Raw genomic sequence first — 23,091 nt, forward strand, 5'->3', positions numbered from 1 at the left:
ACAATATTTATAAGGCGCTAAATTAAAACATCGACTAAAATTGAGAAGTATATTTTACGAATTTAACACCTTTATATTACAAGGCATCAAGTTCGTAAAATATAAAAGATGAAGTAATGACCTTAGCTAAGTACCATGCGTTTTATCTGTAAGTTTCAGCAGAAAAATTGATGCTACACCCTAGGATTGTCATTGAAGGATCTTAGTTAAGTCCTGGCAATAGGTTTTTGCGATCTAAGGCAGCTAACAGTTGCCTGAGCTTACACACTTATCTCACCATCGGTGCTCGCTTCTAGTAGTACAAAATGTACGCGACGACGATACTGAAGAGCCCCTGTCACCGGCTAAACGAGGCCATATTCTTATCGATCAGAGAATATTGACTGTATAACTCCAAAGTTTGCTTGGACGATAGACAATGCGTTCGCTTTGCACTGGCAACCTAGCAAAAGCAACTCCAGCATCCGTAATATGCCACCTGCTGATGGTTTTAAGAGCCCTCGTATAATTTGGAACATTTGTGTCCCTTTTCATATCTGCTGTGAAACCTTTATCACCTGCGAAGAACCTCGGCAAAGCATAGAGTTAGCAATCCATGGTATACAAAAATAGCTTAACCGCCTCTATGTACTCTATGAACTCCGGCCAAAGCAGGTCGAATTGTTGAAACCAGCCAGGACGAAAACGCACACGCAGATAGTGCTGTGCAGAAATTTCATCCATTTGGTTGCTATACAATCATTATTATTATTATCGACCAAGAAGCGTTGTGCAGCTCCATCCCTGATTTAATAGGAAAACGACAGAAAATACTAGATTAAATAAATGTTATCTTACAAGGGTTGTTGCAGCATCTACTTCCACAACACTTTAGTGCCTACTTTATACCTAATAGCTAATCATTAATTTTCGTCGAAAATGTACCTCAGACAAACAATGCACTAGACGTAGCTAGTACACTGTAGTTAAGCCAGGAAGAGCAACCAGATCCACAGTATGTTGTATTTGCTATGAGAGTTAGGCGCCGCTAAACATACCGCAAGTCGCACTCATCGCAAATTCTAATTCGAATTGACTGTAAATATAAATGACAAACCAAATTAGACGGTTTCGATTATCTTCTTTGGTCTTCATCTTTCACCAACTTTCAGTCGAACTATGCAACTAACAATGTTAAATGGTGTTTGATATTTTGTTGTCTCATCTTCCGACGCTGTTTAAAATAAAGACCTTCTGATGAGCTTGGTGAGCTTAAGATATTATGAGATTACAGACGATGGTTTGTAACTAATAATGGTCATTGATGGCCGTTAAAAGCGGACCTTAGTAGATTATATAGCTGTCGCTTTGAAAATAATTATTCTTACATTTCATTATAACAAAGATAAGTGAAATAGAACAAAAATACACATTTGGTAATTTTACTATATTTATATCATTCCATAGTATATTTACATAAAATTTCACATTGATATTTACGAGGACTTCTAAATTCTTTCTCGGTCAGTGGCGGCCATCTGTGGACGCTGGCTATGTTGCTGTTTAACTAAATTTCGTATCCATCCTTAATTATCAAAATATAGAATCCGCGTATTCCAATAAATGATCAACACATGCAACGGGTTAGATGGACGCAGTCAATATGAGATTGCTTTTAAGATTTCATAATTCTATTTTTTCATGTTACACACAAGTAAATTGCTAGGGAGAGACAGTTTATAATGATGTCTTGAAAAATAAGAAGGTACGGGAACCTCAATAGTGTCTTATAAAAAGAAAACTATCGTAAAGAGCTCACAATTTCGAGCAAATGTCTGCCCTGGTACGAGGAACACGTACACGCGTTGTTATGGGACAAGCTACAACCTTTGGCTTAAATTTGATCATATCAAATAACGGTCATTAACACGCATCACAATCAGGGCAAATATTCGTTAATATAAAGAAGCCTATGTACAATCCCCAGTAAAATCATGCATTCACGTTCCTTTTTGTCCAAAGTAGTGCTGGTGACTAAAAGCATCGAAAAATAATGCTTTACGGTGATATGGGACTCGCTTATAAATAAACGAAAAACCACTCGTTCAATTCTTGGTCCGCAAGTGTCCGCTGCTATCATATTAAAACTGGCAATCCGTGTTATCTTTGTTGTCAAGGTTATTAGGACAGTAAAGTGCACTTTTCGTCTTTAGCCGGCAGAACCTTGCCTGGTCTTCGCCTGCTATTTTAATTTTACAGATCCTCTCCAGCAGTTTCATTATTAGTTTTGCTGCTGTTGCTGCATTTAAGGCGATAAGAAGAGTAATCGGGCAAATTATCAGGAGCATTTCAAGTGTCTACAGCTCATCCTTGAACTTGTGCAAATGCTCTCCATAATCAGTTGCTTCTGAGCCGACGAAGATCTCGTGGTGATCGATAATTTCTTGGATCGAGAGCCTGCCATCCTTGTCACTGTCACTATTCTCCATTAAATGCTCCACTTCTTGATCAGCAATGTCACTGTAATTACCACGGGAGAAAACGAGACAATTGGAATAGGCGTTGTCTGTGCAGGTAATTTTGAGAGAAATGATACAAGTCTTTTTCAAAACGAGCCGAACACTCGTTTTTTTCACTAAAATGACTTAAATGACTCGAGTATCCCATTGGTTACAGCTGGTGCAGACTAAATATTCAAACGTCTTACTTGTTATCAGGAATAATCCAGTGCTTCACTTCAGAAAGATCGAGGTTTCCATCTCGGTTTCGGTCGAGATCGAGCTCAAATCGATCTTTTTCTGTTACCCGAACCTCTTCAGACATCTCCCGCCCACTATCCTCTTTAAGGTATTCCTCCAGGGTTAGTTTTCCTAAACAGCGAAGAATGAAAAGACATCAGAAAAATTAAACGAAGACATTTGGAAGCACGGAAAACCTCAAATTTTATAAGCATAAAATTTGATTTATAACGCAACCCCCTCCCCTCCCCAAAATGATATATTGCGTCAGCGAATTATTCAATGAACTGTATATCGGTCTAATATGATATTTTGCATTAATTAATACTTATCACATTGACCGTCATGAAATTTTTATTCTGTAAAAAGTCATCTATTTCTATCTACGTCTTTTTTCTAGAGCTACAATAATTATCTATCTGAACAGTGTAAAGTGTATAGTTGCAGTTTATTAATACCACAGGAGCACGTTTGTAATTAATGTTTTATTTACCATCTTTGTTGGTATCTTTTCTTCGCATTGTGTGATTTACGAGTAGCATATGCATTTTCGAGAACTCATGTGGATGTGAAAATGCAGGAAACTCTTCTTTACTTAAAAGTCCGTCACGATCGTCGTCAGCTAAAGCAAACAATTCCCGGTCCTCTTCGAGCATTCGCGGTACGTCCTCCTGAAATGGAATACCATATCGATGGAGATATACTAAAGGTTACTACTCCTCTCATAATATCTGTTTATTTGGTTAATTTTCACAATTTTCTAATACATTATTTCCATTTTCGACTAACAAATATGCCAATTTCTTTTATGCTTAAATATGCCAATTAATTCCCAAATAATTTCTGTGTCCATTCATAGCAAACCCAACAAAAACAAAATGGGACACCCTCCTTCCTAATGCGCGTAGGACCTACCTCATGATGCTCATGGAGAATACTGCCTTCACCGAAATTTTCAGCAAAATGTTCCTCCCAGGAGACCTTGCCATCTTTATTTCGATCTTCATCTTCGAAACGTTCAAGCGATTCCTCGCGTGTCAACATGCTGCCGTAGTAAAAGCACGAGTAAATAATTTTGACTAGGAAACATTTTTTCCTCACAGAAATAATTTCGATAAGCTCAAGGAACCACATCGGTATGGAGGGCCAAATAATCTTTGCACTTAATTCCTAAAATTGTCTCACAAGGAAAATCTGCCAAATTCATGACTTCGTATCAACGTTGCCGGACTGATGTCGCAGATACCGGTAATAATTTTTAGAGCTTACATAAAGTAGGCCCAACATATTTTTCTTGGCTATATTCAGGAAATGTAGATATAATCAATAGTGTTCAATGTAATTTAAAAATTCGGTGTATCCACTTACACCAGACTCGTTCACGAAACATCAATGTCAAGGACATCTACATACTGTAAGATGTGTCGGAACAACAAAAAAATGTTTCCTAAATTAATAAATTATCACCCCTCAGTTTCTATGGCTCACGCATATAGCCATCGCCAAGAAAGCTATGTTTTCGATGAAGACTTATTACCATACCAGTTTAATAGACTCAAAATAGGTACTACCACGTTTAACTAATCTACCTACCATTCTTTTCGAATAATCATAAAATATCTGAACTTAAACTTCCAAAATTTTAGAATTTTTCGAACAAACGCATTTAGGACACTAATATTCCTTTTTTTTTACTGTTACCTGTGGCACCTAGAGAGATCTCAGTCTAAAGTAGATAGTCAAGTTACGAGTAGCAAAAATGCCTAAAGTGGCAAATTTAGCAAATATGGGCTCAGAGAAAATATGTCAGAGAACAAAAAGTCATAAGAAACACACAGGCATACTAATATCCATATATCCATTCATATGTGCATTAAGTATACGAATCTATAACTATTAGAATTATCAATCTATTGTGATGGAGTATGCATGATTTCGTCAGCACTTTTATGTATAAGAAATTGTCGTATTGCTTATGGATGAGACTACGCACGATAAATCACAAGAATGCTCATAATCTAACTACTAGTGCACTAAAATATATAATAAACAATAGTGTAGATAGAAAAATCGTTTCGCATAACTAAGGGATACACTCACTCGAAGGAACTGAGAATCCATTTGGAAAGTTCTGCCTTTTCAACATAGCCATCTTGGTTACTATCCATACGTTTTGCTATACCCCTAAGCCGTCGTCTCGCTTCCTCAGGGGGTAAATCTTCAAACTCTTCCGCAGCATCCTTGCTACCTGTAACAGCCACAGGCCACCGTTCGAAATAGAATCTAATGATTAGACGGATTTGATGAACAAAGGAGGTATGTCTAAAACATTACAGAGCTTATTAAGCCATTTAATAATAACGGCTCAGTATGGTCCGTTGCTTCGGTAATTATATTTGTGAAAAAAACATTCAAAAAGGCAGTTCTGTATTAAAAACTTTAGAGTTTTATTTATTTTAGAGTATTTTAGAGTTTTAGGGAGCACAGCTTTCGTCCTGGATAATGCTATGAGCGCAAAACTGACATGAGTAAATAATAACAATGATAGAGTAGATCCTATCCCATACATTCCAATAACGACAGCGCTTTGAAGGTACAAGTTTTTGGCTTTACACTTGTCGCTAGCTTGAGCGCCACAATGTGATGCAGAAAGCATATGGCAATAAAAAGCTGCTATAGTATTTGGTGTGTACAAGAAAACGTTGTTAACCTAGTAAATCTTACAAAACACTCTTAAGCATATACTCTGAACCTAAACTCTGCTCGCGAGGGTGCCCCCAGTCATTCTGAACCGGCAGAACGGACTTGAGAGATCCGATACGACTGCCATCATCCATACCTGCAAGCGTTTCATAGTGATTTGTGACCTCTTCCAGTGACAGGCGCATCTTGTATTTATGTTGTTAAACTAGACATGGCACCGATATGTTTTGCCCTGGTAAAAGACTTGGGAATTTTTCATGCTTTCCAAGCCGTGTGTATAGCTTAATATAATGTTACCTTCGCAGTTAACAAATCAACAAATCATACATATGGCAAACGCTCGACACGCCCTGACACACTTAGGATTTAACTAGCGGTGGTCTGTACATGATTACTAAACATAGCTCCACATGTATGTATACATATAACAAAAACCCTTATGATACATCCTTAAGTCAATAGTCTTTGATATAAATAAAATATTAGACATCTATATAAAGCTAAGTTACTAAGAGCTAGATTTTAAACAATTCACAAATCAACCGTAACTCAAACAACAACCGGCTAAGCAATACCCGTAAGAGGCCGTCTTTTTGTCGATGCACAGTCTTAACCTTTACCTATCGAAGTGGGCCTAGCTAGTTTTTGTCTAGCTGCATCAAACGGGTTGGTTTTTCTAAACGCAAAATGTTCGATCATCAGTACATGGTTGGCATCTCTGAAACAATTAGGTCATGACTAGGGTCATTTGGTATTCTCTTACAGTACTGCTGGCTACACATCCAGAGATAACTGTACTTGCATTTGAGGATCCGAAATCTGTATAAGACCGTGAAATAATTAAAATATTTCGTACTGAAAATATGAACGATCAGTGAACAAAATGGGCTCAATATGTTGTCTCTACAAATCATATTTTCCCCGTTTTGTCCGTAACCAGATAATACGCCGCATAAGTTAAACTGGATATCGTTAATCAAACAACTAGCCGTAACGATACGTTTATCCTGTGGCGCTGTTTGAAAGAGTACTGGCGATCCTATACCTACCAGCACTTGGTCTTCTGTGTTAACATTCAGACTGATGTCGCCAGTACACACTTCGGAGTTAGCAGTGTTGTTCTTGTTGTTGCTGTTATTGTCATAGCAGCTCACTGTCTCTGCTGTTGTTGTGTGCACTTCCGATAAATCACGTTTCGACAGCCGTAAAACTATAAAATGGAGTAAGGCAATAAACTGTAAGCAGACCCCTCAAATGCAGTGAGTGAAATTAGAATCGCCGAACTTTCTTGCCAATTTGCCTGCTACAACAAGCTCGTATCATTGAGTACTTAGAACTTTTCGTTTTACATAATATAAGACTTGCAACCATTGTTATCATTAGCAGTACAAATAACACTTTTACACTAATGAACGAGGAGAACTGGTATAGTGTATGGTAAAATGTCAGTATTCTACCTTTCGACTCGGTACATATTCTGGTTTCTAGCATGCTCATATTGACGCAAAAAAAACCTTGGTGCTTTATAAACAAATGCACAGCAGGCGTACACCTTTCCACAAGGTAGCAAACTATCTGTCAACCAACGTTTGTACACAGCATTTGAAGGCAGTCTGTCGAGAGCACGAAGTGTGGGCCCCAGACAAAATGAAATATTCATTAACCATCTACGAACGGATGCTAGATATGAGAGAATTCTTTTGGCGTAGTATAGAGGTAATGGAAGCACATAAATCTGCAAACGCTTCTTCTCGCAGGCATTTTTTAATATGACATGGTTAAGATTAGAATTAAAAACAGCTTTATTCACAAAAAAAGGCAGTGTATGGCATATAGAACAAGTACTATTATACGCTTAATTGAAGAAGAAACTAGCCATGCCGCGTTCGCGTAGCTATTTCTCAACAATTTTACGCAACGGCCCTAAGAACTACGTTATATTTGTTACAAAGATTATTTACATGATACATACGAACGCTCTTGACTTTTTGTGAAAAGATGTACGGCTAAAACTCATAGCTTCACCCGATACCAAATTAATATGTTGGCATTTCGATTTGTAGACTTAAAGAACTAAAATGTGCATCAGGATTGGACCCACAATTTTGACGTTCTCATTATATCTGATGTCAGATCTCCTCATTCTTTAGTCCAAAATTGTCTATTATGCTCCACGTGGAACTAGAGCGATTGACTTCTAAATAAATGGATGACTATAACGTTAAGAGAATACCGAGTTCTAATACGCATGTCAAAATTTTTGACATGTCTCAAACTGACTCGCACCCAACTGTATGTCTTACTTAAAAACATTGGTCATCAGAGGCTACATACACTAAAACATCCCTGCCGGGGTCAATACTTGTTCCATTAAATAGCTACTATAGGTTTGAGAGGGCGCTTTTATTATTTATGCGAAGCGTATACTAGCAGTCTACCTAGACATAGCAGCAAGATGAGCAATCGAGCTATAGACCTTTTTTTTTTACATCAACAAACTGCATCACAGTGCAGTTAGACCTGCGTGGTTAATAAAGTATTCAATCAAAGTTCGATCATTCGATCAAAGTCAATCTAATTATTTAGACCGACCTTTATCTAATGGTGCCGCTATAGCATTCTTATGACTGGAGGCACTCGTGGGTAGTTGAGGTTGTGCTTGAACGTGCCGTGGGAGACGTCGAAGAGCTTACATAGATCAAGTCTGTACCTGTAATGATCAGTGCGACTAGAAAGAGCGCACCGACGAAGCCCAGCGTACCAGCGACGTGCAACATTTTTATCACGCCGATCCTTAGAGCAATAGCTGTTGTTGTCCAAGACTACGAATACCAACTGCTTTTTTCGCATCCACTGTAAAAACACAAAACGCGTTCGATAATAGACGCAAACGAGCGAACTCTGTAGAGACTAAACTCACATATGACTCGTCACCAGCCGTGCAGCCACTTTTTTCGTTATCACTCCTAAGCATTACTAACAATGGACTATGAAGCTGAACGTTCGTACTGAATATGCAGCACTAGCGACGATTCTGGCAGCACTAACGGTCGGGTCTAAAAACCTCGCTATTCCACATGTAGCTGTTTATAAACGGTTCTGTAAAACATGCACATTCTACGGACGGTAAGGAGGATGTCTACTCAGGCAAGTCTTAGCCGCAAGCCGATTTTCAGGAACGAACCTGTGTGAGACTTTACACTGTAGTGCCTTTTCCATTCGCACAAGTACTGGGTAACTGCCTTCCAAGGAACTGAGAAGCAATAAAACAGCTCAGAAAAAGCAAAATCACTGCAGACAAAGGAGCACATTTTTAGTAGTAACACTTATAAGCAACTAACGAAACAGCACAACGAGCGTCTAAAAACTCTGAAATCGCGGGAAAGGAGTAAAGCTAAAAACATTTACATACACAAAAATATATGTTGTCTTCGACAATTTTATGTCGCAAAAATAACGTAGTGAGCTGTTATATGTCGAAACTTATATTATATAGCAATTAACGCCTAACATTGAACGTTACGCTGGCACCAAAGCGTTATTTTATCATATGATGAGAAACGGTGAAGCAAAAATGTATTTTGGCATCATCTGCTATTTACATTCTTAGGCGGGTGCACACAAATGGAAGCATACTTAACTATTGGTAGATAGTATTATAACAATAAACAGTTGATTAGTATACTGCAAGATGTTTACCGAAGGTTTGTCATAACCACTTACAAGATGTACAATATGTCTTTGGTCACATCCAGCTTTCACTGTAGTTCACTTAAGCAAATGCAACCTAACAACTGACAATTATATAAAAATCTAAATAAAAAGGGTATCAACCACGTCTGCAAAAGTAACCAAAATTAACGTGTTTGCTTAATTGAGGTTATGCTCGCACGGTACTCAATAATCATTATTAGGATGAATAATATTAGGATAAGAAGGATAACGTGTAATTGATTTTTGAACATTTGATGATTGAATGATCCATTTATAAAAAATGTGAAACAACGTATTCGACAACAGTATTACGTATTCATCAGATTAAGCAGATAATTTTAGTACGGTGCTCTTTTCCGGCAGTGCGACTTTTGCATTATATAAACACTTATATTATCATTGCTTGATTAATAGGTTGTTTGCACACTTTATCGATGCACATTTGTGTTACATAACATCAGTGCGTATGTCGCATAATTTGTTGTAAGCCGTTCGATCTACAGAGAGACGAATGAATGAATTGAGAATGGAGTTTACGCACCGCACGCCCTAAACATAAATGATATTGATGATCTACAAATAGAAAATGAAGCGGACGAAAAGTGGAGAGCGCGGTAAGCGGTACGACAAGCGGCATATGCCGATGTTTAATCTCTAGTCAATGCTCGCGTAGCCTAGGGAGTCATAGCCTTCGTGTACTAGAGTACAACCCAGCCTTGTTTTGCTCTAAGTGCCCGGATATTCAAAATGTATATCAAAATGATAATTATCGTTTTATCATCAATTAGATATGCTTTCAACACAGGTTGCAAACATACACTAAATTTGCATCTGATGGGACGTCTTAGGTCAGCTGGCTCATTAATCACTTGTCAAGAATATTACAACAAACAATAAAATCAATTTGCTGACTGAATATAAAAGAAACAGTGCAGCTAATTCCGCGATCTTTAACCACCTCTATTTCGCATAAGATCCTGTGTTCCACACGGTAATCTATTCACCTCTGATGCCTAGCAAAATAAAGCTTCCGCGGTTACTATTTAGATTAAACATGTAAGCTTCATGGTTGTTGACTAGTGCAAGAACATACCCAGAGTGCTTAGCAAAGTTTCATAATCCCTACTATCTGCGGATTACCAGTTTTATATCGCCAGCATAAATCCTTCCATTGCATTATATAATGTTCAGCTGGCTCTTTCGAGACGCCCATAAAAAAATCATGCTGTGTTTTTATGGGAAAGCTGATAATAATTTCTCTTGTTGCAAGTTCTTAGCCTTTTGATACACTTGATAATTCCCGCTAATTTCGGTGTGATTGCTGACTTTAGCACAAATGGTTTATACATATCTCCGTAGAGAGTAACTCTTTACCTCCAAATAATCTAATATGGACACTACTGGTGCAATTTCTGTACACTGATGCATTATGTGTGTCATGGAGCTACTAAAAGTAATATATATCCATAGTCAAATCCTGCCTCATTATGTGCAGGCAAAGATTAACTCCAATTATCATTTCTGCACATTCCCTCGCCACAACTACCATAAACACCCCACCTGTTTAAACAGACAACGGTTTATATCTATATTTAATAATTTAAAGGTCAGACTCATCCAGAAAACAAATAAGTTGTTTGTCATAAGAGTAACTAATGCAGTATCAACAATGATCAATTATGAAAATTCATTTCTTAATCGTTTCTCAATGCACATACCAGGTGGCGTGATGATGATGGCCTAGTGCCTAGATTATCGCCGCACTACAAGAGATGAAAGTAGCGAAGCCTTCAAGCAAATGTAGCGGCTGCAGTGGATGGCCCACTGAGGGTCCATCTAAATTCTAGTCAAGACATTGCACAAAAAATGTTGGCTTGTATACATATTGTCAAGAGTTTTTCGTAACATTGAAAACCAAATTGACGTATGTTAGGTAGACAATTTGGCAAAATCATACAGGAAAAGGGTAAAACTTGGTAAATTTTATAGTTTTGATGGGGATAGATTAGTTGAGTAAACTAATACAATCCACACAGGCCAAGTACTTTTGACAAAAATGTGCGTATTCTCACCTTCCACAAGTCAATCTTACGTTTTTCTTTGTATACTGATCGTGAGGTAAAAGCCAAAAATGAAAAACTGCCGTTGGAGCACGAAAAAGATTCGATAACTTTGATAGAACCTACAAAAGCAACATGGAACCAAGAACATTTTAATCCCCTTCGCTGATAGGTTTATTTACCTATATCATATTCTAAACTGTCCGCAGTGATCGCGCGTTTGCGCGACGTTATTTAAAAGAATGATTACAAAAGAATCGCTGGCGCGCAATAGAAGCTGTGATTATTTCGTACTTTGGTGTCCAAGACGGCGACTGACTTGAAAGGGCTTGTCTCAGCTATTCAGTTGTCGAAGTCACAACTACCCGTAAAAATGGCTAAAGATATCAGGATAAAAAATGCTGAAAGTGTGATTGAACAAGTTTTATTTTGTCTCTGGGACTTTATTCAAATATATCAACTTATTATGATAGACGAATATCTAACAGACGAAAACGACAGCAGCATTGACAGCGAATTGCCTCTGATTGCAGACTAGGCTTCAATAGCAGTGACAGCTACGAGAACAACAATTGAAAGTGCACTGTCGAGGGCACACCCTAACTAACATTTCGATGAAAAATTAAATTCGATAATTAGTTACTGAGCTCACTCACCTAGTATAGCCTGGTGATCAAATTCGTGTTCGCTGCCTTCATGATGGTTAACAGCGCCATTGTCAACTCTCTCATGATGGAGGTCCTCGAATCTCGACGCCTTTCCCTCATGAAGGCTGCACATAGCCAGCAGTATTAGTGCTAAAAAATAAACGGTATCTTTTCGGCCCATTGTTTGTTGAACACTTATGACACCTCCACTAATTGCCTTCAACCGGAAATGCGCTTCGTCGTTACCGGTTATAGCTTTACACCTAAATCTCAGTTACTGAAATGCACCGTGAACAGCATATGTACAAGCACCTACTATCAAATCGACACCAGACAACTGACTTTCAGCATGGAGATCTTCTCTCGAGTCGGCCTTCGCGTTTATCGCCCACTATAACATGATGTACGCACTACCGACGAGTGTCTTATATCTCTTAGAGAGAAGCCACTGTTAAGCTGCTAAATAAAGGGCACGAAGAGCAACTAGAGGTACTACAAAGCAAAAAAAGAAATACAAGAATAGAGGGCGCGTCGGACGTAAACAAACGTGCCACGGTTTGTCGATTTTGGACTAGAGCCGGCGATCGTCCCTCTGTCTTACATCCTACAAGAGCTACCACTGAGACTATTCCTTTGTGAGATTTTTACGCAACACTTTTCTCTCATACACACGCAGACACGCACTTTCTTATCTTTGAGGAAGCAGCCGCAGAAGCAGTCAGTTAGTTTTCAGATCAGCTAACAATGATCGTGCTCGCCAGCTGAACGGAGAATGCAAAAGAACGAAGTGATATTTAAATCTGCCCGGGCGTACAAATGCAGAAGGCAGCTCCAGTTTGACAACCACCGCGAGAAGTATGTGTGCAAGCGGTCGCTGCCAAGGCTGAAAACGCCCAAACAACAACGTTAAAAAGGACCGATAATAGTGGTGGTTCGATGTAAATGAAGTTATTTCGGGGCAAATAGTTCTAAATGAAAGTTAAATTGTTATGACAATGTAAGGTATTTTGCCCCAGTAAGCGAACTTAATTCACAACCGGGAAAATAATGAGTCGGTGAGAGAGGACGAGTGCAACTCCAGAGATCTGTTCGAATTGGCTAGTCAGGCATGGAGCGCACCATCTTGAACATTTGACGTGTTCGCAAAGCCGAGCAGAAGGAACAGCCGGTTGTTTAACATTACGTAGAAGAATTCAGTAGGATATATTGAAAACGGTGTTAATACTTCTATCGTTTGAATCTCGTCGACAGCATCAAAATGTCCTCGGTTTTACGGCTACTCGGTGTTTCGGATGAAATCAAACGGATGAGCTTCCGTCAAATATCGTTCCAAGTGAGATTCAGACCTGCCCTACATATGCAAACCTAGCTATATTTAGAAAATAAATTCCTAAAATACAGATAGAATGATAACAGCTAGTGGTACCATTGTGGTTCTGTCAGGAGAAAAGTAGAATGCTGACGACATTTGGACGCTGTCAAGAAGTTTTCTATGGTTGACACAGAAATCTTACGGAAATTCTAGATTAACATTATAGTAGCAGATGGCTGCTGGAAAATCATATTCACGAGGATATTCTCATTTAATATGATCTACTTTCAGTTCAGTAGTTAGATGACGAAGTTATATTCGACTGCTTTATCACCTCTTTCTGTTTGTCTCTCATATTATTTATAACATTGTCGCACTAACCGTGCAGCGAGTTTATAACTGACACACCTAGTTGTCGAGAGTCCAATAAATAAAACGTGCTTACGACGAATAAAAATATAAATTCATCATCCCCAATAATTCTTCATTGATTAGAAGAACGTTGTTTCGATTTTTTTTATGAACCGAAAATTAAAAAATAAAGGTAAATGATCCTGCCATACCTGTGATCCATTTACCCACACTGGAACCTGTAAGACACGCGTAGTATGTATGTGTAAATAAATACGAAAAGGATCTTGGATATCATAAGCATATACCTCTCTCCGAAAAAGAACACTTGAATATTATTTCATGTCAAGAGATGAGCACCTGTCTATGTTTCAAAGATGTGAGGGAATAGCGTTAGGGTTTGCACTCAGCAAAAGAAAAGAAAAGCATACATGAAATGCCCTTTATAGATATATGGGTAGCAGTATGGCTATCTACGCTTTTCCACAGATTTAACGAAGAAATTTGATGATCAGTATTGGCGTATGTTTTTATTGCACGATCGATTATTTACTAGATACGTGATAGGTATCGCGCGCAATATCTCCGAATTTTTATAGCTAAATATGACTAAGTTGCTTTTCTCACTATGAACATCAGGTGTTAAACTTTGCTATGATCGTTTCATCTGCGTTGATGATCTGGAAAGGTTTAATGGTTCTTACGGGAAGTGGGTCACCAATCGTCGTTGTTCTTTCAGGTAAGGAGAGTTGCAAAAGATGCTAGCCACAAAAATCTTTCAACGATTACTTTCTTCGCACGCTGACCTATTGTGACATTACAATTACAGGTTCAATGGAACCCGCGTTCCATCGGGGAGATCTTTTATTTTTAACAAATTACGAATCAGATCCAATACAGATTGGAGACATCGTTGTGTTCAAGATTGAGGGTAGGGACATCCCTATTGTACATCGCGTGATCAAATTACATCAAAGAGAAGACGGGAAAATGAAAATACTAACAAAAGGCGACAACAATTCAGTGAATGATCGAGGCTTGTACGCGCCCGGACAATTTTGGCTCGATCGAAAGGTTCGTTTTAACATTTTCGACAGTTAACACTTCGCAATTTTTACTAACCCTACTGGAATGTTTTTCTATTTTTAACTGCCGAGTATAACTATGTTTGAAGAGCAGTTATGTAAAATTTTTCAAACACTTGCTGCATTAGTCCTGCAAGAAAAAGATAGCTGAAAACATATCTGTTGGCTTCTCCTTGTCGTACCATGAACATTAATGAAATTGCACTATGCGTTCAATTTTCAGGATATTGTTGGCAGAGCGAGAGGTTTCGTGCCGTACGTTGGATGGCTTACAATTTGTATGAACGACTTCCCCAAGCTAAAATACGCCGTACTCGCTACACTTGGATTGTTCGTAGTCCTTCGAAGAGAGTGACCTTTGTTTTTGTAGGTCACGCAGCATAATCAACAAAAGCAACATAAATTCCATAACAACCATTTTTAAGAAACGTTGCTGAAGATGACAAGGACTCGATGGCAGATCTGGTGGTCATGAAGCGGACTCAAAAGTGCAGTCGAGCTACATTTATTAATTTATAATTTTTCTTATAATAGTAATTATGGTACGCGAGTCGCTGAACCCGCGGCGTCATACATCAAATGTGCGTGACGATACAGAGTGCGGCACATGACGAGAGTCTGTATGGTGTGCATGCATGTGTGCAAACAGTGTGTATTAAATACTGTAACTTCCATTTGAAGGATAACGCGCTCAACGCAGTAATTGATTGATGAAAACTAGGCTTCGTATAAACGTCGGTATAATACGACGAAATTGGCTGACTAGCGCACAGATTCGATGGTGGAGACAAACGTATTTTAGCCAAAATGAAAATAAAAATAACGATAGCGGCTTTGTGATCAAACTATGTTTGGTTTGAAACTTATTATCGGGAAATCGATGTCGAAGAAACGTTGCGAGTGGAGCTGAACTGTGTTTTGTCTGGTAGCTGAAAGAGGAGGTAGTTTTTAGAACGGAAACTGTCTGAAAGAATAATAATGCATGAAAACGTTCAGCGGACGACAAATGAATATTTACGAACGGATGCAGGAGGATGTTCGTACATGGAGGAAAGTGAGTTTAAAAAAGGGGTAGGGGCTAATAAAGGATGTGACTGAAGCGGGCTATAACGATTGGTGCCTATTGTTGGTTGTACAGCTATTGGGATTAACTTGACGGAGTTTAGGTCTCGTTAGACGAATGGTAACAACATGCCGCTTTCGCTGGCGGGACGAGAAAATGACGAGACCCTATTTCCTGTTGAGTATACGAAACCAGAAATGATAGGTATAAGTGATTACGATGAACATCAAGAGCAACACAATAACGATAAAGACATGAAAATACATGATAGTTAGAGAAAAAAATGGAGTGGTATAAAACGCATATGAAGGTTTCATGTCCGTTCTCCTTTATACGAACCCTTTATTAGAACCTACTGATAATGCCTACATAGGGATGAGTGGAAACTGCTACTGAAATTAAAAAAAAAACAAGAGGACTACCTATAACTATTCACAGAGCTATGATTATTGTTGTTCCAATGCATCAAAAAGATGTAATTAAATAAAATGCTAATGTTCCAATGAGAAAGTTTAATCCTTTTGGGACTACTTTCATACGCTTGCTGTACCTCGATTGTAACTTATGAAAGTCACATTGTTCTATCATAAGAAGTTGTAGATATAAAAAAGTATAGAATATAAAAATTACTATTGGTCTGGCGTACCCGTCGAAATGGCTAAGTATTTAGCAGTCCTATCAGTTTCAGACCATCTGTAGATGAAACTGGTAGGGCTTCGATAACTGTTGTCGCACGCCAGCCTCGTATATATGAGGTTATTTCTATATGAAAAGTAAATCTGCCAGTGTTGTTAGTTACCGAAATACCATCCTTATTTTGTCTTAAATGTACCATTCGACGATATATTACACCAATGACTAGGGCATCTTTTACTCACTTATATTACATTTCAAGTTAGTGCCTTTATTAACAAAATGGCGTTGGATAAAGTTGTTCTTCGTACTTCATACAAGCTCGTCCTTTGTTATACAAAGGTGATTTTTTTTAATTATATTAAAGTAGAATAATACGATGGCGATGGCCTTTACTAATTCTGTCAAAGTTACTCGAAAAGATGCGTATCAGCTTATGGTGACAACATGCGAATTATTATTCGTTTGGTCAGGTTGATAACTTAATGTTTATAAGATGATCACAGAATAATATATGTCTATCGTGTACGACTATTCGTCAGTTATTTAAAAATTTTAGATGTATAAGAACTATAAGTAGAACTATAAGGCAGGCTTCTTGTCTACGATTTTATAGAGGTCGGTGCGAACTTGTTGACCAATTGGAATGTTTTCACGAGTTGTCGTTACCTGGAATATCGTTTTGCGTTGACAATTTATTAGTCACGTATATCATACCAAACAAATGGATCTTTGAGTTATATGAATAATTTAAAATGCGGTATGAAAAAGGTTTATTTAAGCACCAACCAATTTCTCGTAATCTTACATATGTTCACACACATTTCGATTGATTCGTAAAAATAACATTGGCATTCATTTTCGCTATAGAATATATGATCCTTTTATTAAAAAAAAAAAAAAAAAAAACTATATTAGGATTAGCCGTTTATGTATATTCATTTTTACAGTAATTGTGGCGGTACCTCGTCAAGTTCGATATTAGCATAGACAATATCTTCTTTTTCTTGCGTTTGGGCGATAACAGTTCCTCGGGGACCAACCACCATCGTGTGGCCGAATGCCACATAAGAAGCTGAAGGGTCGCGTGCAGGTGAAATACCTGCTACATACAACTACGTAATTCACGCCCAGCATAACAGGATCATTAGCAAAATGGACATGATTATTATTCTCACAGAAGTAAGACATGCCAACAAGAACACAGACAACGGTTAAACGGCTATAAGTAGGTTTACGGTTCAGGCAGGGGAAAACATTATAAAGTCAACAGTTAGTTTTATGAAAAAAAAATACGCAGAGATAAATAACCAAAATGTTGTGATCATTTCACGGTATTGGTGGGCTGGCTTCTCACGCACAATATATTGAGTAGTTGCCGCTTTCACGAAACAAAACTGCCTCTCGAAGTAACGTTTAATGGGGCTATTCGCTCGAGGAAGAGCTAGATTATTTAATATTGAACGTAATCAAATATGCACTAGAAAGATGAAAAGGCCGAAGTTTGCCAAAGACACGCAGTAGTAATAATTCAATCAAATGTTATATATATATATATATATATATATATATATATATATATTAGTTAGATAAACAGAGAAAGGAGAAACAAAAGCGAAAGGTTGTAAAGCGATAACGATAGCCAGTTTTTTCAACTGGCGAAACAGTATATCACTGGTGATTTACGCACAAAATTTTTATATTCCAGAAATCCCATATCATATCACCTGTTAAACTTTTTACCACGATTGACAATTAATACTGCAAAGTACATGTAGACACTAGACAAATATAATATTCTTTACCTTGCCCATGGCTTGGCAGTATTTTCGGAATAACCCACGCTAAATACATTTCGAAATTATTAAAGGCATCATAGTTGTTTGTCACGTAGTTGCATTGAAAGAATTGAAATTGACAGAACGTTACGTTATACAAATAACTAATCGTTACATAGCACAATGTTAAAAAATTGGTAAGATATCAAAATATCAATCTAACCTGACAAATATATTCACAACGTGTCATTCATATATGATGACGTGAGCTGCGTACTGATGTCATCTAGACTGCTGATACAGTTCAAAGATCCAATTAAGTCGACATATAATAAAATATAAAATATGTTCAACGAAATTAAAATATACATAGGCGAATTTTGTCAACAGGTCAATAACAACAAAAAACAACGCGCCTTTTAAGCACCATTTATTATCACTGAGTTACGACCAGTCCGTATTATGCGCTCATCTCAGCTGCGTAGATATTTTGCAAAACAATCGCTGTTGACCCATATTTCTTGCTCCTGCCCCCATTACTAAAATCTACTTCTTTCAAAACGAGAAGTCTACCTTTAAAGGCCCTTTTCCAGCGACTATACATCGCGTAATCCACAGAAGCAATTTTAGGGGATCTTTCCCACACATTTTAGAAAAAACTGATAACCTTACGAGCAAGTTACTTGACAGAGGCCTAAAATAGCCATCATTTACCTGGTTATCGACGGCGCGTGCTCTACACAGCAGTTCCCAGTTTAGGGGCCCAGTGATCATATTAAAGGCGCCAGGGTAAAGTAGCAATTGACAGCCTCTGGCTCGATAGAGTTGCGCCATAGGTGCAAAACGAATGTCATAGCAGATTCCCAGACCCACCCTGATTAAATGATTATTGAACAGAACACAAAAAAGTTAAGATCGCTATGTAAATACAATGAGAGATAGGTTCATACATTAAAGCGATTCATTGCACGAATCCATATAGTTATGAGTAAAGGCAATGGTGTTTTATAATTTTTTTTAAATAAGAAAGTATGTAAAAGAACTCAATAAAGAACTGCGCAGGACAGGTAGCAAATCGATAATACTTACTTGCAGAAAGGGGTATCAAAAGTTGTGAGCGTATCGCCGGCGGTAAATGATTCGCTTTCTTTAAACGTGATTTTTCCAGGAATGTCGATATCGAAAAGGTGTACCTAGTAAGCCGAAAAAATATAGGTTTCGAAATTTGATATTTTTTAGAATCAGAGTTTTCTTGAAAGTGACTACCTGAATTAACTCTATAATCTGTTATTTTGAATATCACTTCGACTTCTATATGCCCTTAAGGACTTCTATGAACCCGTATTAAAGGACGTTGCTGTATACATACTTTTCCAGCACAAAGCTATAATTCAATATTTAGCTGCGATAGTCCAAATGCACGAAAATAAAAAAGCTTTCCACTAATTACCTTGCGATGTTTCGCCACTAGTGTTCCCTTTGGGTCGAAGACGACGCAGGTATTGTATAAGCGATCACTTGAGTCTTTTTCTGAAAGACTGCCTCCTGGAGACAACAAGGGATGGACAACGAGTGTAGGTTCTACTGCAGTGGTCAGCAATCACACTTAAATGCATAACGTTATAGGCTGTTACGGAACGATATTACGTGTAGTGTATGCTATAGTACGGATACACCGTAATAGATCGGAGTCAAATTACAGAGAAGCCTCTCAACAATAATATAATTGTAGTGGGAATAGGATATATATGAAATTCAGCTCCATATTACAATACTAACCCACGACAAAGACTTTATTTTCTGCAGCAGCATTCTTGAGCATTTTACACGTTTCTCCTTCAGGAATCGTTTCAGCGTTTGGCCTAAAATAAGTTAATTGACAGGTCGTGAAGAATCAAACAAAATTTTAGCGGGACGGAAGGGAAATAGGTTTACAGTTAAAAAAAAAGAGACTTACAATTAAGTGAACTGACAAATTTATGTGGGAGAAAAATAAACCGATAATTACTAATAAAATGTGTCGAGTATTCTACAATAAGCACAGCACAAGACGAAGAATTTCTAAAGATCCCATAAAATTTTTAAAATGCTCACAAACGGTGCAAAGTTTCTTGTTATAACTGATTTTATTGACGAGGTTTTCCAATAGACAACGCCACAAAGTGAAAACCGTACCCTTTAAATGTACGACTGCGTCAGATATTCACATCTCCGCTCCAGAGAAAAGTAGCTTCTACCCCTTCTTTGTATCACAAACAGTCACGCTATTCTTCTTTGGTAAATCAAGGTGGTTCCTTTGCATTATTACTTACAGCCGCTAAAGCTGATTCTTAGACCAAAGATGCAACTTTTAAATACAAGAGATGGATGCGTAAATGCCAAATAGTTTGAATGGATAACACGTCTTTTCTCTGTTATTATGGGTCGATTTCTGTCAAAAAATGTTATGTTTTATAGACTCAGTTGCACTGTCCTATAAAACATTTATAAACTTTTATACTTGTCTGAAAATTTCCTCAATTGATTTCCCTCTCAGTATGACTACATTGTTTTAGTTTTATAGGAAGTCATGGGCGCACCATATATAGCAAGTTTAAGAAACCAAGCATTTTCTTAAATTATATTAGTATACCATGAATACTATAGCAACTAAATCTTTACTGAATTTGAAGCACATTCAAATATTAATGCAACGAAAAGCATACAGAGTTATGCGGTTCAGTACGTGATTAATAATAGTAAACTCCCGACAAAAACAGACCATTTATACAACTAAAACTAATCAGTTTTGTAATATCGTCATGATGAAGTAATAAGCTTGTTCTAACGGACGCTATCTGCGCATGCTTGTTGCATGAAAATAGCCTCCATCCAATTTTTATCGCTAATTGGAAGCCCTTTGTTTGCAGCCAACTGTAAGCTTGCCTTGCTTTTCCTTTTCCCCTTTCTTAATTTTTGCCGACGACGTTTTCGTAAAATCGACATGATCCATTGAAATATGGCGATTTCGCTCATAATATATGAGCTAAGTACCAAATTCCAAATACTTGCTGCATAATTAGATTGTTTATGATTGTACTTCTTCATAGAGCCATTCGTAGATATGTTTTTGTGCATTCGCGAACCATTCGCAGAAAATTTGCTTCTCAGTTTAGTTAACGTGCATAGCTGTGTATAGAAACCTAACCTGAAATATTGTGGTCCATAGGGAAAAGCGAAACACTCGGAGAGGCATACCAGTTGTGCGCCGCCTTTCACTGCCTACGATGAGATAAAAAAACAATGAGATACTAAATTCGCAATAAAAACGCGAGACACCAGATCAATCAAATAAAAATGAACCAACTATTTTGTAGTCTACTAATGATAGTCATTTAAAAATGGTATTATAAAAAACGCTTTCTTACCGTATCGATCATTGCGCGGGCATGCGCTAGCGATGCGGTTTTGTCTCCTCGAAGGGAAAGTTGAAGACATGCCAGACGAAACATAGTGAATTGTTTGGATAACTATCTGTCGCGTCAATGAGATGATACCGTCATCGCACTCCTATAATAGTACTTACAAGTACGAAAAATGTTTAATATTGCAAACTTATTCACTGCTCCATGTTGACGATGTTTACGATTTTCAATATCATACGTTTAATGGAAGATGATTTTTTTAATAATTCATATCACCACACAGATGCGCAAGTTGTAGTGAGAAAATACAGCTCAATTATGCCTGAAAAACCAAACAACTTTTTCTACAAAAAGCATAGTTTATTATGTCTACTTCAAAGTTCGCCACATTGTTAGCTTATTCGGTTTACTTTAATTTACGCAAATATAATCACCTTTATTAATCGAAATGAATAGCACTGTGTCTCTTTATCGTTTGAGAATTACTTAATTATTGACTTCATCATGACAGAAATCTAATTTGATTTGATTTCCAAAAATAATAGTCAATGGATGAAACATGATTGCATACGTACCTTAAATTACAGTTTCTTTTATCCTTCAAGTATATAAGTATTTAGGCAGCACAGATCTAATTGAATAACACAGCACATATAGTCACAACAGCAATACAAACATGTGAAGATGTCAGCCGTGCGATAAACAGATGACTGTGGGACAACACTTCAGTGCCGGCTGTTCGATCATAGAACCAGGTCGAGTGTAGTAGCCTATGTCTGGGAGCTCAAAATGTGACCTTTCTAGAACAGGAGAGGGAAGAATTTAGTGTTTTCCGGCAATGCCTCACAGTAACAACTTGTAGTACCACCGGATTAGGGTGTTCGATACCACGGTGAATCTTTTAAGAATAGACATGTAAATTTCATAGGAAAAATAAACTTTATGGATTGCTGGGGTAATAATTTATTCAGCTCACGAGTTTAAGGCTTGACGTGTAAAGTTTCAGGCATGTCCCCATAACATACGATTCCATGCAGAACTAATAAATAAACAAAACTAATTTTAAAGGTATTACATTTTTGTGCCAGTTTGCGAAATTGACCAATTAGTCGTTTAACTATTCACTAGCTAATAACAGAACCAGAGCTTTCTGTGATCCATGTTGTCATTTAGTTTTTCCCTCTACTTTAAGATTTTTATCAGCTAGACTCTGTGATATAATTGAGCTTTCATAGAGGGCTCATGTCAAGTTATCACGGCTTATTTCTATCGCTGGTTCATAGAAAAATGTGATATGAGTATTTACTTCCTATAAATAATAATTTTGAATTTTGAGTTATTTAAGATAAGAGAAACAATATGACTGATTAGTTTGGAGCAATTAGAATAAAATGAAATGCAATGTTATCGTATTTGAAGCTACCAAACAGAACTACGTAAACAGTCACCTTATTAAATGATCTGTGCACTGAGTTTTCTGAACCTTCTTTGAATCTTTCTACGAACGAGGACTATCTTCTATTAAGGTTCCTACCTTGTGTAATTAAAGCATATCTTGTGAAAGCTGCAGCTGAATTAATTTTTGGTCCCTGAATTACGTTAGTTTCCCTCTAGTACATAGTAA

The 23,091-nt window shown here is 37.5% G+C and overlaps 3 protein-coding genes and 1 long non-coding RNA gene across 18 annotated transcripts; 2 read left to right on the forward strand and 2 right to left on the reverse strand.

Annotated features, from left to right (window-relative positions):
* Window positions 1–1,411: 1,411 nt before the first annotated feature.
* On the reverse strand, window positions 1,412–12,647 carry LOC111250527 (reticulocalbin-2-like). Of its 14 annotated transcripts, none has more exons than XM_086986543.1 (12): window positions 9,447–9,642; window positions 9,144–9,214; window positions 8,605–8,673; window positions 8,013–8,273; window positions 6,470–6,630; window positions 6,041–6,138; window positions 5,470–5,556; window positions 4,818–4,965; window positions 3,633–3,762; window positions 3,211–3,388; window positions 2,687–2,849; window positions 1,412–2,499 (listed from the first exon to the last, which is right to left on the reverse strand). In XM_086986543.1, the coding sequence occupies exons 6-12, from the start codon at window positions 6,117–6,119 to the stop codon at window positions 2,337–2,339; spliced, it is 948 nt and encodes a 315-aa protein (XP_086842669.1). In that variant the 5' UTR covers window positions 6,120–6,138; window positions 6,470–6,630; window positions 8,013–8,273; window positions 8,605–8,673; window positions 9,144–9,214; window positions 9,447–9,642; the 3' UTR covers window positions 1,412–2,336. The 14 variants fall into 14 exon arrangements, with proteins under 14 accessions (XP_086842669.1, XP_086842666.1, XP_086842668.1 ...); XM_086986540.1 differs by having other exon boundaries at window positions 8,605–8,711; XM_086986542.1 differs by having other exon boundaries at window positions 9,144–9,259.
* On the forward strand, window positions 3,286–4,227 carry LOC147755931 (uncharacterized). The gene is made up of 2 exons (XR_015326062.1): window positions 3,286–3,426; window positions 3,577–4,227. It is a non-coding gene; the product is annotated as an uncharacterized LOC147755931 (long non-coding RNA).
* Window positions 12,648–12,764: 117 nt separating the features above from the next.
* On the forward strand, window positions 12,765–16,162 carry twr (signal peptidase complex catalytic subunit SEC11 homolog C twr). The gene is made up of 4 exons (XM_022805948.2): window positions 12,765–13,174; window positions 14,144–14,243; window positions 14,334–14,578; window positions 14,813–16,162. Exons 1-4 carry the CDS (start codon window positions 13,100–13,102, stop codon window positions 14,942–14,944), a joined length of 552 nt encoding a protein of 183 aa, XP_022661683.1. The 5' UTR covers window positions 12,765–13,099; the 3' UTR covers window positions 14,945–16,162.
* A 358-nt stretch (window positions 16,163–16,520) lies between these two features.
* Window positions 16,521–22,228, reverse strand: LOC111250528 (omega-amidase NIT2-like). 2 transcript variants are annotated; one of them, XM_022805947.2, is made up of 9 exons: window positions 22,043–22,228; window positions 21,471–21,623; window positions 21,251–21,324; window positions 19,843–19,925; window positions 19,514–19,608; window positions 19,153–19,256; window positions 18,778–18,937; window positions 17,251–17,400; window positions 16,521–16,954 (listed from the first exon to the last, which is right to left on the reverse strand). In XM_022805947.2, the coding sequence occupies exons 2-9, from the start codon at window positions 21,552–21,554 to the stop codon at window positions 16,868–16,870; spliced, it is 837 nt and encodes a 278-aa protein (XP_022661682.1). In that variant the 5' UTR covers window positions 21,555–21,623; window positions 22,043–22,228; the 3' UTR covers window positions 16,521–16,867. The 2 variants fall into 2 exon arrangements, with proteins under 2 accessions (XP_022661682.1, XP_022661681.1); XM_022805946.2 differs by having other exon boundaries at window positions 21,471–21,612; window positions 22,043–22,227.
* Between the last annotated feature and the right edge of the window lie 863 nt (window positions 22,229–23,091).

This window comes from Varroa destructor, unplaced genomic scaffold, assembly GCF_002443255.2.
Source record: "Varroa destructor unplaced genomic scaffold, Vdes_3.0 BEIS01000004.1, whole genome shotgun sequence".
Lineage (NCBI taxonomy): Eukaryota > Metazoa > Arthropoda > Arachnida > Mesostigmata > Varroidae > Varroa > Varroa destructor.

Coding starts and splice junctions, on each gene's coding strand:
- LOC111250527 (XM_022805940.2), bottom strand. CDS start 12,022: ATGGGCCGAAAAGATACCGTTTATTTTTTAGCACTAATACTGCTGGCT. Junction 4,966..11,850: donor TGATCACCAGGCTATACTAG/GTGAGTGAGCTC, acceptor TGGCTGTTACAG/GTAGCAAGGATGCTGCGGAA. Junction 2,850..3,210: donor AAAAGATACCAACAAAGATG/GTAAATAAAACA, acceptor TTCGCTGTTTAG/GAAAACTAACCCTGGAGGAA.
- twr (XM_022805948.2), top strand. CDS start 13,100: ATGTCCTCGGTTTTACGGCTACTCGGTGTTTCGGATGAAATCAAACGG. Junction 13,175..14,143: donor TCCGTCAAATATCGTTCCAA/GTGAGATTCAGA, acceptor TATGAACATCAG/GTGTTAAACTTTGCTATGAT. Junction 14,579..14,812: donor AATTTTGGCTCGATCGAAAG/GTTCGTTTTAAC, acceptor TTCAATTTTCAG/GATATTGTTGGCAGAGCGAG.
- LOC111250528 (XM_022805947.2), bottom strand. CDS start 21,554: ATGTTTCGTCTGGCATGTCTTCAACTTTCCCTTCGAGGAGACAAAACC. Junction 19,257..19,513: donor TAGTGGCGAAACATCGCAAG/GTAATTAGTGGA, acceptor TCGGCTTACTAG/GTACACCTTTTCGATATCGA. Junction 18,938..19,152: donor TTTGATACCCCTTTCTGCAA/GTAAGTATTATC, acceptor TCATTTAATCAG/GGTGGGTCTGGGAATCTGCT.